The 15299-nt window shown below is 42.6% G+C and overlaps 1 protein-coding gene across 1 annotated transcript; it reads right to left on the bottom strand.

Moving 5' to 3' along the window:
• Positions 1-9452: 9452 nt before the first annotated feature.
• LOC136497981 (dihydroorotate dehydrogenase (quinone), mitochondrial) lies at positions 9453-13724 on the bottom strand. Its single transcript, XM_066493901.1, has 11 exons — positions 13031-13724; positions 12328-12410; positions 11822-12145; positions 11448-11703; positions 11003-11083; positions 10819-10926; positions 10706-10735; positions 10427-10564; positions 10245-10282; positions 10062-10161; positions 9453-9804 (listed from the first exon to the last, which is right to left on the bottom strand). Exons 1-11 carry the CDS (start codon positions 13214-13216, stop codon positions 9730-9732), a joined length of 1419 nt encoding a protein of 472 aa, XP_066349998.1. The 5' UTR covers positions 13217-13724; the 3' UTR covers positions 9453-9729.
• Positions 13725-15299: the final 1575 nt, after the last annotated feature.

The following is a 15299-nucleotide window of genomic DNA, read 5'->3' as shown; positions in this document are numbered from 1 at the left end:
ACGCAGCACAGATTCACTCGTTGGTTGAGGGACCCCTGGTTCCAAAGCACCGACACTATCCATGGAGGCAGAAGCTTCCCAGGGAAGCATCCCAGGTGGATGGATCTGTATGCAGATCTGCTTTTGTTAGCTCTCTGTGGTCTGTGAGGCATAAGGAATATGATCACTACAAATATGATGGCTGGCAGCCCCTGAACCCAATGAGAAAAACACACGAAGGACTTAACTTTGTTTGCTTCTAACACTCTACTCTAAGAAAAGAGGCATGGTAAAAAGCAGACACCCAAGGTAAACAGAATAAACTAAAGGTACTGCAATGGGAAGAACAAGCAAAACACTTTAATTTTCTTTGCTTCTAATATTCATGTAAGATCAGAGGCATGGTAAGAAAGCAGGTGGCGAAGTTAACGAAGCACAAGGCCCGTACCATCTACGATATCTGATAAAGTAGCTTTAAATCATTCATTCCAAAGCGAAGTGCATGAAGAATTGGAAATCCCATGCTATCTGGCCCTGAAATGTAAACAGGGACATGAAGAACCTGAGAGGTACTTAACCAAATAGAAAAAAAATGCAAACCAACCCTGGTATCATGCATAAAGAGCACAGCACAAACATGTAGGAACTCACTAAGATAATGTGAGAAGACCTATGACAGTAATTCTGTCTTCGACAATGTATGGAACCAAGACGACCTAGGCTGCAAGTTTAAAATGAGATGGTTAGATGTATGGATGTGGACTCATCTATAGAAATGAGAAACTGCCGAAAATATATTAGCAAGTATGCATCGGTATGATATTGGCAAGTTCCCATTTATCATCAGTATTTCTTTAAATAGCTTAGACACGTAAAATTTAGAAACATAAGTTTTATCACCGTAGCAGCAAAGACATACTGCTTGCTTCAATATTTTTTTTTCATAACTCTGCTCGAATCATTGCGTGGTCAAACATTACCATTGTCTACCTTAACAGGTCTATCTTGCACAATATTGCCTTCAATTTCGTCGTCAAAATCACTTGATTCAGCAGTTTCAAACATTGAATCCTTATGATATTCATCATCACTCTCAAGTGGTATTTCCTTTCCAGAAACATGTGATGCAGAAAGTAGCTTTTCATCAGATGTCAACATATGGATGAGACAACCTGCAATCTGCTATAATGAATTCATCATCACTCACAAGTGATATTTCCTTCCCATAATCCTATGCTGTAGAAAGTAGCTTTTCATCCAATCTCAACATATGGATCAGGCAAATGACCTGGTTCTCCAAACTCCAGAGAGTAGCATATGCGCTTCATCACACACCTAGCCTGATTAGATGGGTAGGTCTCCATTCCTGGGCGCTGCAAAAGGAAGAAGGGAGCAGCATCAGGGGAACCTGGATATGGGGAGCAGTAAAATTTGCATGAGTTCTTATGTAAGGCAAATCAATTTGATGAGCACAATCAAAATCGTAATATGAATTGCACAGTTTCTTAGGATATCATCGATTATTCAATATTCGGAGAGTAATTTGCATTGCTCATTTAATTTAGTGTGACTCGGCATTTGTTACAAAAGTGTTCATTCAATTTTCATTCACTTTACTCTACAGGTTGATGCAATAAGCCTGGCAAAAATTTGATCTGCCATACGAAATTTCTTGCTGTACCATTTTTTTTATATGGGAAACTACACATAGCCAGATTTTTATGTAGTGAAACAATAAGACCAAAAAAATAGGAGCAAAAAGTGGGTGATGAAGAGCATGATGAGTGTGGTGATAGGGATTAAAGAGAATAAGGCATGTAGTAATTCAAGGAAGGAAACAGAGTAAAGAAATATGGCAGAGAAATGAGGTTACCCATCACCTAGGAACTATTTACCGGAAAGGAATCAGACGATGCTTTACTGGTTTGTAATGTATAACAAAAATGGAAGTCCAGAGTTTAATCTGATCTGCTATTGGAAATTCTTTAAAAAATATTGAGGGGAAATGGAAGCAAGAAAAATTTGCAGCTCTCCTCTCAATATTAGCTAGAAACTATGCGGCGTATATTCCACAGCATTTGTTCCTATAGATGCATTCTCTCATAGCAAGATGAGGATGGAGGTACGACTGTTTAGCATGCATAATAATCAAATAAAGGGTGAGCAAGGATGGTATCCAAAATTCCAAATCAACAAATGTAACAAAGGAAATAAACATAATAGGGTAAGACCATTCATGGGAAATGCTTTGGTGGCTGGTATCCCAAAATCAAGATTCGGTTGGGATCATGGTAGAACAGATGAACTAAAATTACGAAGCCTAAATTGAAATACTCTAAAAAATTTGCAGCCGAGATCTACTTTTGTTTAGTTAAATCCTCTGGGAGCCAAGGAAGGCAGTAAAACTTAATCAAATTATGTGGTGTCTAAATCTGAGGCCAATCACAGCACTGGTGCACAAAACACTCCAAGACATGGACAGTACTCGAAAACAATTGTCTGGCCTGGAAAAACTACATAATCAAAAAAAAATTGCCAAATTAGCAGTCGTTATAGAACTGTCTCTTTGTAGAAGGTTTGGGTAAGCAATTGTGGAGCAACAAATTATCTGGGACAAAAAATTATGCGGAAAGCATCTAACGGCATAACTCAAATTTAAACAATTGGTCTGACCATTTGACGAGGTTTCCTTAATTAAGTACGGAATAACAATTTGAAGAATCCAACATATACGTACGACAACATTTTAGAAAATAGCACATGGCATGCATGGATTTTAAAGACTAACACGGAACTGAAAGCAAAAAGGAGGTAGGAGAGAAGCAAGGCAGCACCTGCGTCTGTACTGGCTGGATTTGAAGCTGGGCCGGAGGCTTCTGACGGGAGCAGGCCGTGCCGAGGGGTACCCGCATCGTCGGGTACCGACGGGGCCCGGTCGAGCCATTGCGCCATGAATCGCGGGCGGCGTTCCGGACGTTGGCACCGGCCATTGCACGTCCGCGGAGGAGAGAGGATTCTGGCGGAGGAGGCATCAAATGAGGGAAGAGAAGAAGAGGACTACGTACCGGTAGATGTGGCCGCCGAGCAGAACCACTGGCGCGGTCGATGATGAAGTGTCAAGCTAGGGTTTCGTCGAGGCGACGCGGATCGACGTCAGGAGGCAGCGCCGAGGAGCCAGGGGGCAGCGGCGCCTGCAGCCAGCTGCAGGGATCCACTGCGCCGCGCCGTTCCGTGTCAGAAGGCAGCCACCGTCGGGGCCCTTCCGGACGGCCGTGCCGCACACCGGGAATTAGGCAAGCTCCCGGCTCCCTGAGGGAAGCCGAAAACAGTTATATTGTTTCTGGCTAATTCCACAATAATTGTCTTACAAATATTTCTAGTCTCCTGCTAATAATAATTTATAAATAACCCCTTCCTAATATTATAAATAATATAACTATGGCCCTTGGGCCCTCTAATGCCGACGTCTCCTTAGCCACGATTGGGCCTCCTGCGCTGATAATGGATGCTGGTCATAACATCACCATTTAATGGTACAAAACTAATGGAAATGCATACCACTTTTTATCTGTATGAGCACCTTTAGTTACTCAATAGAAAGCAGAAGCAGTACCATACTGCAATTATTCCATAGAAGCACACACATGTTTCATTTCAGGATTTTCAATTTTATACTGAGGAAATCTCCACCACCACCGTACTCTAGAAAAGTTAGATCCTGAATTCTCTTTAGGCCCAAGATATTGAAGGCATAGAATAATGAATGGAGGATATGAAGTAATTCTTTTTTTTATCTAGAATGAGTTTTTTAGTAACCTGCACAGTATACTATGGAGGCTCGTTACAACATATTATTCTATCCAGTGTAAGTTTAAGATACACACTGAACCATGGCCACATAGGAATAGAGAATGCTATTTTGGTGCACATAGGAGCACTAACAAAACTAAATATAGCATTATTAACTTTTGGCATCGTGGTGAAAAATAGACCCCCCTCCTTGTTTCCTTAAAAAAATAGACCGGCTTTGATCTAGATACATCTTTCCTACCGCAGCCCTATGGCAAATAAAGGAAGTAACAATTCCTGCAGAGCAGTAAGGATTTATGAAGTTGCACCTGCTGATGTGTGTACCTTGGCATAGTTGTTTGGTCCACTGAATCTTCAACTATATCCATGCTTCAGTAATCAGGAAGGAACACTTATGGTTGATCAGTGCAGTGTGTACGTGGGTATGTGTGTGTAAGCGCTGCTTCCAATCCATTATCAGATTGTATTGTTTCACCTAATTTAGGTAAAAGAAGATCATCATGATCAACATTAATCATTGTCAGACATAGCTAGTGCTGGACCGAAAGAATTCAACACTGCTGTTTACAAAAAGGTAACTATCCTAATTGGTATCATACATTATTCTATATACAGAAAAAATTAAGAGAATTGGAAGCTGACCTCACACAGCTGCATCACAAGGATACGAATGACAGCACTGACCGCTGTAACATTAGGAGGAAAGACATTCAGAGATACAGAAAAAATATTCATAGATACCTGAGATACCTAAGGTCTCCATCAGCTTCCTCACTGCCTCTTGTTTCTCTGAAAAAATAGAGCATACCACCATGTTATCAAATTACTGGAACCAAGACACAAGGCTAGCCTGTCTAAACGAAAAATGCAATCTGCTCAGAAGAGACATTACTGAAATAGCACTTCAACCAGATGAAGCAATACTCCATACAATAAACCGACATTAGCAGTTAAACAGTGTTCTGAAGAGGGAGCCTCAAATCTAAGTGTGAGTAAGCACAGGAAACACAATATTTCAGTGAATGTACCAATCAACATGGATTTTCTTCTTTTAATACCAAGTTTGTAATGAATAAATTGCTTCTTAATGTGGTAGACAAATCTAGAACTACTAATGGAAATTCAAGATCTGTAATGTGAACTTCTAATATGTGTGAACTTCTAATTTGTACTATCAACTTCTAAGGTTCATTCAGTTAATAGTCTGAAGCGGAGATTGCAGCAGGAATCATAGCAGACCAAGCATTAGCAGGATTCATAAGAGGGCCAACAGATGAGCCTACGAATAATTCATTTCAGTAAAACTGTAATTCCAAGAGGTGGTACTAAGGAGTTCAAGGCTGCTCATATTTTTTTTAGTTAGCCAAACTAACCGTCTTTGTGAACAACAAAGCCAATGAACTAAGGTCCATGTCGATGAAAAATAGTTAACAAACCCATTAGCAGGCGGATGACGAAACCTATAGAAAAGTCAAGTAAGGTTACTATTGAGTACCAAAGCACATTAATCTAATAAAAATATGGTTCGGACAGCCATTGAAATGAACATAAAAAGGGCAATCAAACTGAAGAGACCATACTGCTTTGTTTTTTTTTACTATGCTAAGGCAGATCTAGCATACATGGTGTTAATCATATGTTGAGCTATAATTCATACATATCACTGGCAAACATAATTAATAAAGTCAAGTGTTGACAAATAGTATAAGGTATCTAATAACAGTTAGCAGATACTTTGGACATTTTTGTACTATCGTAAATAGAGAGAGCAGGATATATGAGCATCGACATAAGCTAAAAAGACACAAGACATGGTTTTTTTTTACTTTCCTAAGGCAAATCTAGCATACATGGTGTTACTTGTATCTGAAGGTGGATTCATAAATATTGCTGACAAATATAATTAACAAAGTCATGTGCTGATAAATAGGATAAGATATTTAATAATAGTTAGCAGATACGTTGGATATTTTGCTAGCCTCCTAAATAAAGTGAGCTGAATATATGGGCATCGACATAAGCTAAAAAGACATAAGGCATGGCGCTGTCTAAGATATTTTAGACTTCTAACCGCGACTATAAAAAGAAGGAAACATTATATATAGGTGTGTACAAGGCCTAAGAGACACCATTGAACCGAGATGCAGCGGTAGATCGGTTTGATGTAGTTGATCCATTAGACATTTAGGTACCAACATAGAGTAGAAAATATGAGCACTGGGATCAACATTTAGGTACCAATATAGAGTAAAAAATATAAGCACCAGGATCAATTAAAGAGGCACAAGGCACAACGTGTGTTTAATATATTTTAGATTTCGAACTGCCACAATAAATGAACAAAATATTATAATAGGAACAACCCCTTGTTTAATAGGCCTAGTAGTCTTGTTATATCTAAAAACAAATAAATTGAAGCCCTCGACTATCAATCATATGCCAAATTAAAAAAAACATGAATGTAAGACCATTGATCAAAAGCGCATGAAAGTCGTAGAGCATACCAGAGCACCATATTTTAGCACATAAACTTGGCTCAAAATCCTAAACCTACAATAGCTATGAATCAAAGAGTAGAGAACCGCAAATATCGAACTGTAGGGAAGGGGAGGCAGAAGAGAAAAGAGTGCACGGCGGGGTCTAGGGTTAGGCCCATCCGGAATGGTACCTAAGTTTTCACCGGCCAAAGGAGCACACGTGCCCTAGCGAGACGAAGCATCAAGAGGCCGCACAGAGGATGGGGAAGAGGAAGGGAGCCGCCGGCTCGACCCGCCGCCACGACGCTTCAAGCGATGCCGCTCGAAGCAGCGCCATGTCCTTGCGCCCGCCACCGTCTCAGGAGGTAAGGGGAGAGAGGAGGATGAGATGGCGCCAGCATCTCGGGAGGTAAGGGGAGAGAGGAGGATGAGATGGCGGAGGAGGGCGGGGAGGGCGGCAGAGGAGGAGGACGGCAGCAGTGCGGCACGGTCTCCCCACGCCGCCGCCCCTATGGGCGTCGGCAGACGGGAAAGAGAGCGAGAGGGAGGATTTTTTTCTCGGGATGGATGGATCGGGACGGGCCGAGAAGTTTCTAGGTAAGGGAAGAGAAGGGAAGTTGAGTATATATTTAGTTTTTACAGATTCTAATGAGAAGCAAGAGCAAGTCGTTTCTGGTAGAAGAGACCAGGTAGAAGCTAAGCAGTAAAATCAGAAGCTGATCTCAGTCGAATCAGATGAAAACAATCTGAGCCGTCGATGGTCAAGATCCAATGAACTGTAGAATTTTGGGCGACGTGGACGGGGCTCCTGGCGGAGGAGCAGGCCCCAAATTACATGGGTACTACACGACAAGTGCTCAATGATAAACAAAATCTATCAACCACCAGGGGCCAGTAGACCTCACACTAGCAGTATATTTTATTTACATAAATAGCTAATGATAGTGTGGATGTGTAGTGTGAGCAGCAGCAACTAACATGACACCTTACCAACCCTGTAGTTGAAGTCCAGGATCATGTTCATGCACATGCAGCAGGGGTGGTCACTGGTCAGCTTAGTTCGATGCATGATGTGTTTCTTAGACTTCTATATAAATGGGAGACATTTCAAATGAGCTTTAGTGGGGAATTATGGGCACTTGCACAATCATGATATTTAGATATTTCATCCCCAATATCAAGTGACATGAGAGGAACCAAACGATGAAGGCTTGTTCGGCTGGCTGGTCAACCGGCTTGTTCTGTTTTTTTTTTTAGCCGGAGCAGTGTTTTTCTCTCACAGCATTCCAGAATGAACAATGTTTTCCAACATGAACAGTGAATAATCCAGTTCAGCCGAACACTCCTAAACCTCTGTTGGTGATCACAATTGTGCCCTTATACATGTTTTATTGATGGTTTATAATGGTTGTTAACTACCGTCAACAGTGTGGCGACAGATACGATGTAGTGAGGAATGAAGACACCATGCAAAGTGGGGATGTGCGCCCGATGCGTTGAAGCCACGACGAACGAATTGAGTAGGGATTATGTCGCTAGATAAAAATGAAAGAGAGTACAGAGAAACAGACTAATTGTTCACCTTGTTCGCTTGTTGGTTTCAGCCAGATTTATTCAACCAGTCAATAGTGTTTTCCTCTAAAAAAACCAGCACCAGCCAGCCCAAACCAGCACCAGCACCCACAGCGAACATGTTGGACCTGATTCACTGCACGAGTCGAGTGCGTCCGCATATACACGTCCTGACAGACGTCTAGAAAAAAAAAACACGTACACAACTGTCCCGCCAGCAGCCCAGCCCCTCACGCACGCCACAACACACCCACATGCGTACAGGGAAATGATCGGAAGCTAGTCTGGTCCATTTTTTTATTTTATAATCGTAGATGACATATGGTCGAGCATCTAATGAACGATCAGTTGCGATTCAGCTGGAAGGACATCATCACACATTTCATGATGCTTTCTTAGGCTGTGTTTAGTTCGCGAATTTTAGTAATTTGGCTATTGTAGTACTTTTGTTTTTATTTAGCAATTAGTGTTCAATCATGGATTAATTAGGCTCAAAACGTTTGTCTCGCAATTTTCAACCAAACTGTACAATTAGTTTTTTTCGTCTACATTTAATGCTTCATGCACGTATTGCAAGATTCGATGTGATGGCTACTGTAACACTTTTTGAGAAACTTTTTGGGAACTAAACGAGCACTTAGACTTGCACAGAGGCTCACTTGCAGTCATGGTGTACAGTGCCGGCCCTAAGGGGTGGGCAGGAGGTGCGACGGCCGAGGGCCCTTGCGGGATGGGGCCCAAGCCCAAGTATATAATACTCCATACCCTTTAGCTATAGTCTATTAGGATTTAAAATTAATGAGAAGATGCAGCGGCCCATCAGAAAAAGAGTCGTCGGCCTCTTTTTTTCTGGGAGGCAAGGAGCCGAGCCGCCAACACCCGCACACGCGCACATAGCGATCGCGAGTCACGACTTCTGGACTTCTGGCGAGACGGGAGACTACGAGAGACGTAGCGCCGATCACCAGTTCACCACGCGATCACCAGCGCAGATACCGATGCTCGAGTTCCAGTCTTCCAGAAGCCAGACGACGGCGTTCCAGATGACGACGGCGACCAGGCAGCTGAAGCAGGGCTCGACGAAGACGACGACATTTGATCTTTTATTGCCTTCTGCCCTTTTTGTGATATGTGAATTTTGGTTCTGAATAAATTCATATCCAAATTGTCTAGGCCCTAGGTTTTTTTTCCTTGTTCAATTTTTGTCTAGTATTTTATACTCATATAGTTATGTTTTTCTTGTAATTTAGGTCAGATGTTAGAATTTTAGAATGTTACCTAAGAAACATTTGTCGAGAGGGGCCGTCACGATAAGTTCGCCAGAGGGCTCTCAAAATCTTAGGACCGGCACTGATGGTGTACAGATATTTCATCCTACTATCCTGTAATAAGAGAGCAACTAAAAGATGACTGACGATCCAATTAAAGCCCCCCATATACGTTGCTTACTCAAAACTGACAAGTAAGAACTGCCTTATCATTAAGTTAGGAAACAATATACAGACATGTTAATGCAGTGCAGTACAAAGGAAACACATTTATTTCGAGGATTAACAATGGGTCAAACTGCAATTTCGGACATATCAGGGTAAGGGTACCTCAAAGCCATCTTGAGCTACTAATGCATCAAACCAAAACTTATCTTTCAAAAGGACACCATAAAATATACACAAACTTTGACCAAAATCTGTTGTACACCTTGCTTGAACCCAGGCAAGTAAAAACCAAAGCTCATGTGTGGGCACGTGATACAGCTGCTCATTGCTTAGGTTAATGAGTACCACTCACCCAAGAAAGTACCGGCCAAATGAAACTGGAAAGCATGCTTACACAAAAGTTCATATGAACTTAATGGAACGGTTATTCAGGCCTTCTCGGCAATCTGCTAGGATCATCTGAAATCAGCACCGACTGCTTCCTGAACAGATTTGAAGCCATCTCTTTCCAAACATTCTGCTAGCTCAGCCTGAAAATGGCAAATGAGCTATTAGTATCTCATCATTGGCTTAATGAACAATGTATTTGAGTCTTGTAAAGTGCAGCACACATCAGATGGAGTAGAGGCTCTTTGGAAAATATACCTATGCCTTCTTGGAATCCTACAGTATTGGCTACGAAAACATCATTTTTTATTTTCTCTTCCAAAACATTGAATTAAGGACATAGTGATGCAAGACAACATGCAAGGTTCATATGTAACAATGGTGTTTAACTTATACTAACCTTTATTCTGGGTATAAGAGCTGGACCACCATATGCAAGAGCAGTATAAAGTTGAACAAGTGTAGCTCCAGACCGGATCTTCTTGTATGCATCCTCACCACTGTAATTAAGTATACAGATTGGTTGAAATTATGTGCGTTGAAAGTGCAAAAGATTCAGTTAAGTATACAAAAATCCCATTACCTGCTCACACCACCACAGCCTATGAGGGGAATCTTGCCCTGCAAGAGATACACGTCAGTTGTGCATGAACAAGGCTCCAATAACTAGCTATTTTACTAAAAGAATACAGCTGCTGAGCAGTGCAAAGATGCTTAAGCAAAGAAATGTAGTTTTCGCGAAAGCAATAGGGGTAACACACATACCCGTGTAAGCATATACATCTCCCTGAGAATGTTAGTAGATAAGTCAAACAAAAGTTTCCCACTTAATCCACCAGTTTTCTGAGCCAATGGATCTTTATCTGCAGGTGGTGGCCTGGAAACAGTGGTGTTTGATATAATCTGTTTGGTCAACATCGATAAAATAATGAGCAGGATTAGCACAATATTTAAATGAGAGACGCACAAATAGGCATGAAAGTTACACAAGATTATGCTAGTCAATGTATGGCAAAATTAGTTGTGGGAGGATTGTTAACCTACCAGGCCATCCAACCTAAGAGCAAGAGCAACCTGGAAAACATTAAGAAAAGGCATAAGATTCTCAATTATATGATGTACAAGTCTGTAGAACAAGGCTAAGTTCAATATGTCACCGCAGCAATATCCTCAAGATCCTGCTTAGACAAGTCTGGTGCAATCTTCACAAGCAATGGTGGAGGTCCATCTTCAGCCCACTGCATCTCATCTCGTGCAGCTTGCACCTGCACATCCAGTGTGAGCCATACAGATTTCCCATGCTAACATAGTGAAGACACTTCAGTTAAAACAGCTACCCACCTTCTTCACAAGATCTTTCAGTTGTTTTCTACCCTGTAATTTGCGAAGACCAGGAGTATTTGGGGAAGAAATATTTATGACCTTCATTAAGAGTAGAAGCATGCCTCACAATTAAATAAGGTCCAAACATTATTGTCCACCCAGAAAATCCATCAAACTTCACGATATTTCATGCTGAGACACAACAACGTGACCAAAGTGTACTTAAGTAGCATTAATTCTCTACTCGATCATGCACCTGTGACTGTTCGACCAATGGACACCAAGATCAAGTTGAAAAAGAAAATGTTCAGACATTCTGTTTATCAGGCAAAACTAAATGAGAATGCATAAAATGAATAAATGCAACGGTTCTAACAACAGAATTTATCTGAACCTACAGCTCATATGAAACCGGAAATAGCAAAACTATAGTGTGAAATTAGTATGTGCAAAGGACGGGTACCAAATAATCAGCATATTGTGACAATGTATGAACCCCTTGCACATAATCAGCAGCAGCATCTTCACTAGTCTTGTTCTTGCCAAGATTGACACCCAATATTCCAGGTCCTGCTTTTCCTCCTTGCTTTATGTCACTGGTTGAGGGAGGCGTGGAGCTTGAAGTTTCTTCCATCTTCCGCTTACCATGTTGTGCCCCAAGACGCTTAGCAACAACTACAATTCCTTCACTGTTGAATCCGCATCGGTTGATTACAGCACTTAAGGGAAGCAAAGAAAACAGCAGTATAAGTAACTAATTATTACACCATTCTGAATTTTCTGGAACTTGATTCGCATGGAACAATTTGATATCAGTAACAAAACACAAATGCTTACCCATGCTCCTTTAATCTGAAAATTCGAGGCTTGGGATTTCCCTCTTGAGGAAGAGGTGTCACAGAGCCAACTTCCACAAATCCAAATCCCATGCCTAAGAGACCTTCAACTGCCTCAGCATTTTTATCAAAACCAGCAGCAAGACCAATTGGGTTTGCAAACTTCCTTCCCCAAACCTCTAGCCCAAGAACTGGTGGATCAGGTCTCTTTTCTCTTGGAACAAATCCATGGGCAGCAGCTTTAACTGCTAAACTATGAGCAAACTCTGCATCCAGCAGTGCAAATAGTGGGTTCACGAGTTCTGTCGACTTGAATAACCAGCCGCTGCACGACCAGAAGGGATTCAGTGAAGGGGTAATCAATTAATAACGCATTGGCTACAGCCTAATGAGCTTTCAAAAATACCAGTTAGTACAGTTTTTCAAGCACATAAGGGGGTGGTTCCACTATATTCCAAATAAAACCCGTTCAAGAGAATTAATAGTCAAGAGCTCAATATCACGCACCAAAACTTTCCTTCATCTGCGGTACTCACATAAGCACCTCCACCAATGGCCAACGCTATCATGGCCCCAGTTAAAAGCCTTCCCTGCCACAGTGAAAATAACCACACACAAAAAAAAATGAAGCAAAACCCAAATAATGGGCAATGGAAGAAATCACAGTTAATTCATGAAGTTTTTTTAGCTGCCTGCTTAATTAAATCCAATCTATGATTGAGACCTCACAAAATCTTTCACAGCAAGGAATGCATTAAGTTTTTCAGTTGATTGGCATTGCTGGAAAGATCACATTTTTTTTTTTGTAACATGTTCGGACTCCCTGATTGAAGAGTCAGCCCTATACTGTTGTTGTACTAAAAAATTACTGATAAGAGCTAGTTTTGGTATCACATCATGTCCATGTCAAGACAGATGGTAAAAAACCGTGGCAAAAAGGTTTAACGAAAAGACATCTTTCCTAAGACAATGGATCAAGGCAGCATAAAACATGCAACGAATCAGCAGCATCAAACACAGTAAGGGCCGCTAAAAGTGGCAAGACAAAAATAAGCAGCACGCAGACCACCAACTCAAAAGCTACCGCTCCTCATGCTAGCTAGCCAGCTTTGCTGAGAAGGAGAACGGGGGGAGCTCAGCAAGATCACGGCACGTGAAGTGTATGTCCAAATGCCGAGGAGACGGTGGCGGCGGGAGCGAGCGCTGTTACCTTGCGGGGTGGCGGGGGCACCTTCTTCGGCGCGGCTGCGGCTGCGGCTGCGGCCTCCGCCGCCGCGCCGGACGCGGAGGCCGTGCTGGCGTACCGCGCGGGCGCCGCGCCGCGCCACGCGGAGCCGCGCAGGAGGGCGTCGCGGAGGGTGCGGCGCCACGCGAGCGCCGCAGCAGAAGACGACATCGGGAGCGCCAGTGGGGGAGACCAGGCGCGGGAAGGGCGGGAGGACTGTGGAACGCGCGAGGTGGGCGGCGGCGGCGGCGGTGATGCTATACAGAGGCTGAGCCGGGTCCCGGTCGGCGTGGGGAGCAAGCAGAACTGGCAGGAGGAGGGCGAGGGCTTAAGCGGGCAAGGAACAGAGACACCGCGTGTCTGTGTCTCGGCCCAGTTTGTCACGGGCTGACCCAGATATGTGAATGTGCTAGTTTTCGCCCAAATTCAAATTTCAGCCCATATAGGGAGGGATGTAACAGCAATTTTGTTAGTGGCCCGTTCGCCGTACCCTACATCTTGCGGACTGCCTTTTGTTCTCTAGTTCCCCGGCGGGCGGCGGCGGGCTCTCTCCCGGCGTACTCCCGTGCCCGTCGCGTGCGCTGTCTGCCTCTGTGGGGGCCGGCGACGGTTGGCGGCCGCCCTACGCCAGGTGCCCAGACCTCCATCCTCAGCACCTTCGCCTGCGACGAGCATCACCAGGTACGGCCACCCCTGGTGTTCAGTTCCTGCCGTGCGAAACGGAGCACCCAAACCCTATGTATTCGAAATATCTGTATCAGCGCGATACCGACACGCGTATCCTTATATGTGCTGCATAGGTTCCCGATGACCATGGCGCAGCGTGCGATGTGCTTGCTTCGGCGCTCTATTGGGTTTACAGCGCTGCCAGCACAGAGAGCCCTGAGTACCACTGCCACACCGGCGGCGGAGGGTGCGGTGGTGGCCGAGGCTACGGTGAAGGAGGCGAAGAGGAGGAAGAAGAAGAATCTGTTCGATGTGGTGCAGTTCCTGCCAGAGTGGGGCATCGGATACAAGGTTGCCAAGACCACCTGGTGCGACGTCTCCTATCAGATCACCAAGATCAACCTGTACAAGGTGATCCAGTCCCCTGATCCCTATCCCTGCGCACTTCCATTGATTTTTTTTCTCTGTATTTCATTCCAGTTGATTTTGTCCTGATATTTGCAATGCAGGATGGTCGGCATGGAAAGGCGTGGGGGGTTCGGTACAAAGCAGGTTGGTATTTTTACCCCCTTCTCTGCATCCTTTGTTCCTTACTAAGTTACTAGTAGGCATGGCACACATGTCTATAAAAAATCATACACAATACAGGAATGCCAATGAAACTTTCGAGACCATTTTGTGGCATTATACAAGTGCATTATAGAGTATTAGCAAAAAATTAGCTTGAGTGTTAAAAAACAGCAAGTTAATACACCTATTATTGGGTGAGAGGTCAAAAAAAGGAAAGGGGTTACAAATTAGAGGAACCAGTTATTTTTTTTATACAATATCATATTCATGTAAATATTATTCAATTTGAATCTAATAACACCTTTTTGTATCACAAAAATCATGTATAAATAAAGAACCTGTTTGTCAAAGGCTTGTCCCAATGAAAATAATATTCCTACTATTTTCAAACTGGTGGGAATATAAAAAAAGTCAGACCAACAATATTCTTGAACAAAAACAAATAAAAAAAAAGATCACGTAACCTTAAACAAAGGAGGATCTTTAATTGTCAGCAAACCATTTCAATTCTAAGACTCTACTGACATAAATGCCATCTCCTAAAATCCTTTATTATTCCCAATGTAATATGTTGATCACCTTTTGCAATTAGTAGGAGGTCCAACTGGGGCCTTCTAAGAATTCAGTGCAGACCTTTGTTTCTTTGGTACCAGTCGTAGGTCTATACATTTGCCCTAACACACGCAAAGAAAAGAGAGACAAAATTTAGCTTCTGTTCAAGTAAAAGTCAAAGCTGTAGATTAAATTCCTGATCTGGTCCTTGCGTGCTCACTAAAAACAAATTGTCAAGTAGCAATATTCTTGTCACAAAACTGTAAATTGATCTGCAAAGTAGGATCCAGTAAAGAAGCAGGAAAAAAAATAAGTAAAAGTATTATCTTAGTTCAGCCCATTTGAGCAAAAAGAAATTTAAGTCACAAACTACCTAGTGAAAGTACTTCATATATATTTTCCAGATCAGTTTTATCACAAATACAACACATAGTGGTTATGAAACCAGCTCGACTGAACAGCATAG

Source organism: Miscanthus floridulus, chromosome 12, assembly GCF_019320115.1.
Source record: "Miscanthus floridulus cultivar M001 chromosome 12, ASM1932011v1, whole genome shotgun sequence".
Lineage (NCBI taxonomy): Eukaryota > Viridiplantae > Streptophyta > Magnoliopsida > Poales > Poaceae > Miscanthus > Miscanthus floridulus.
This window is presented reverse-complemented; position numbering and strand designations above follow the sequence as displayed.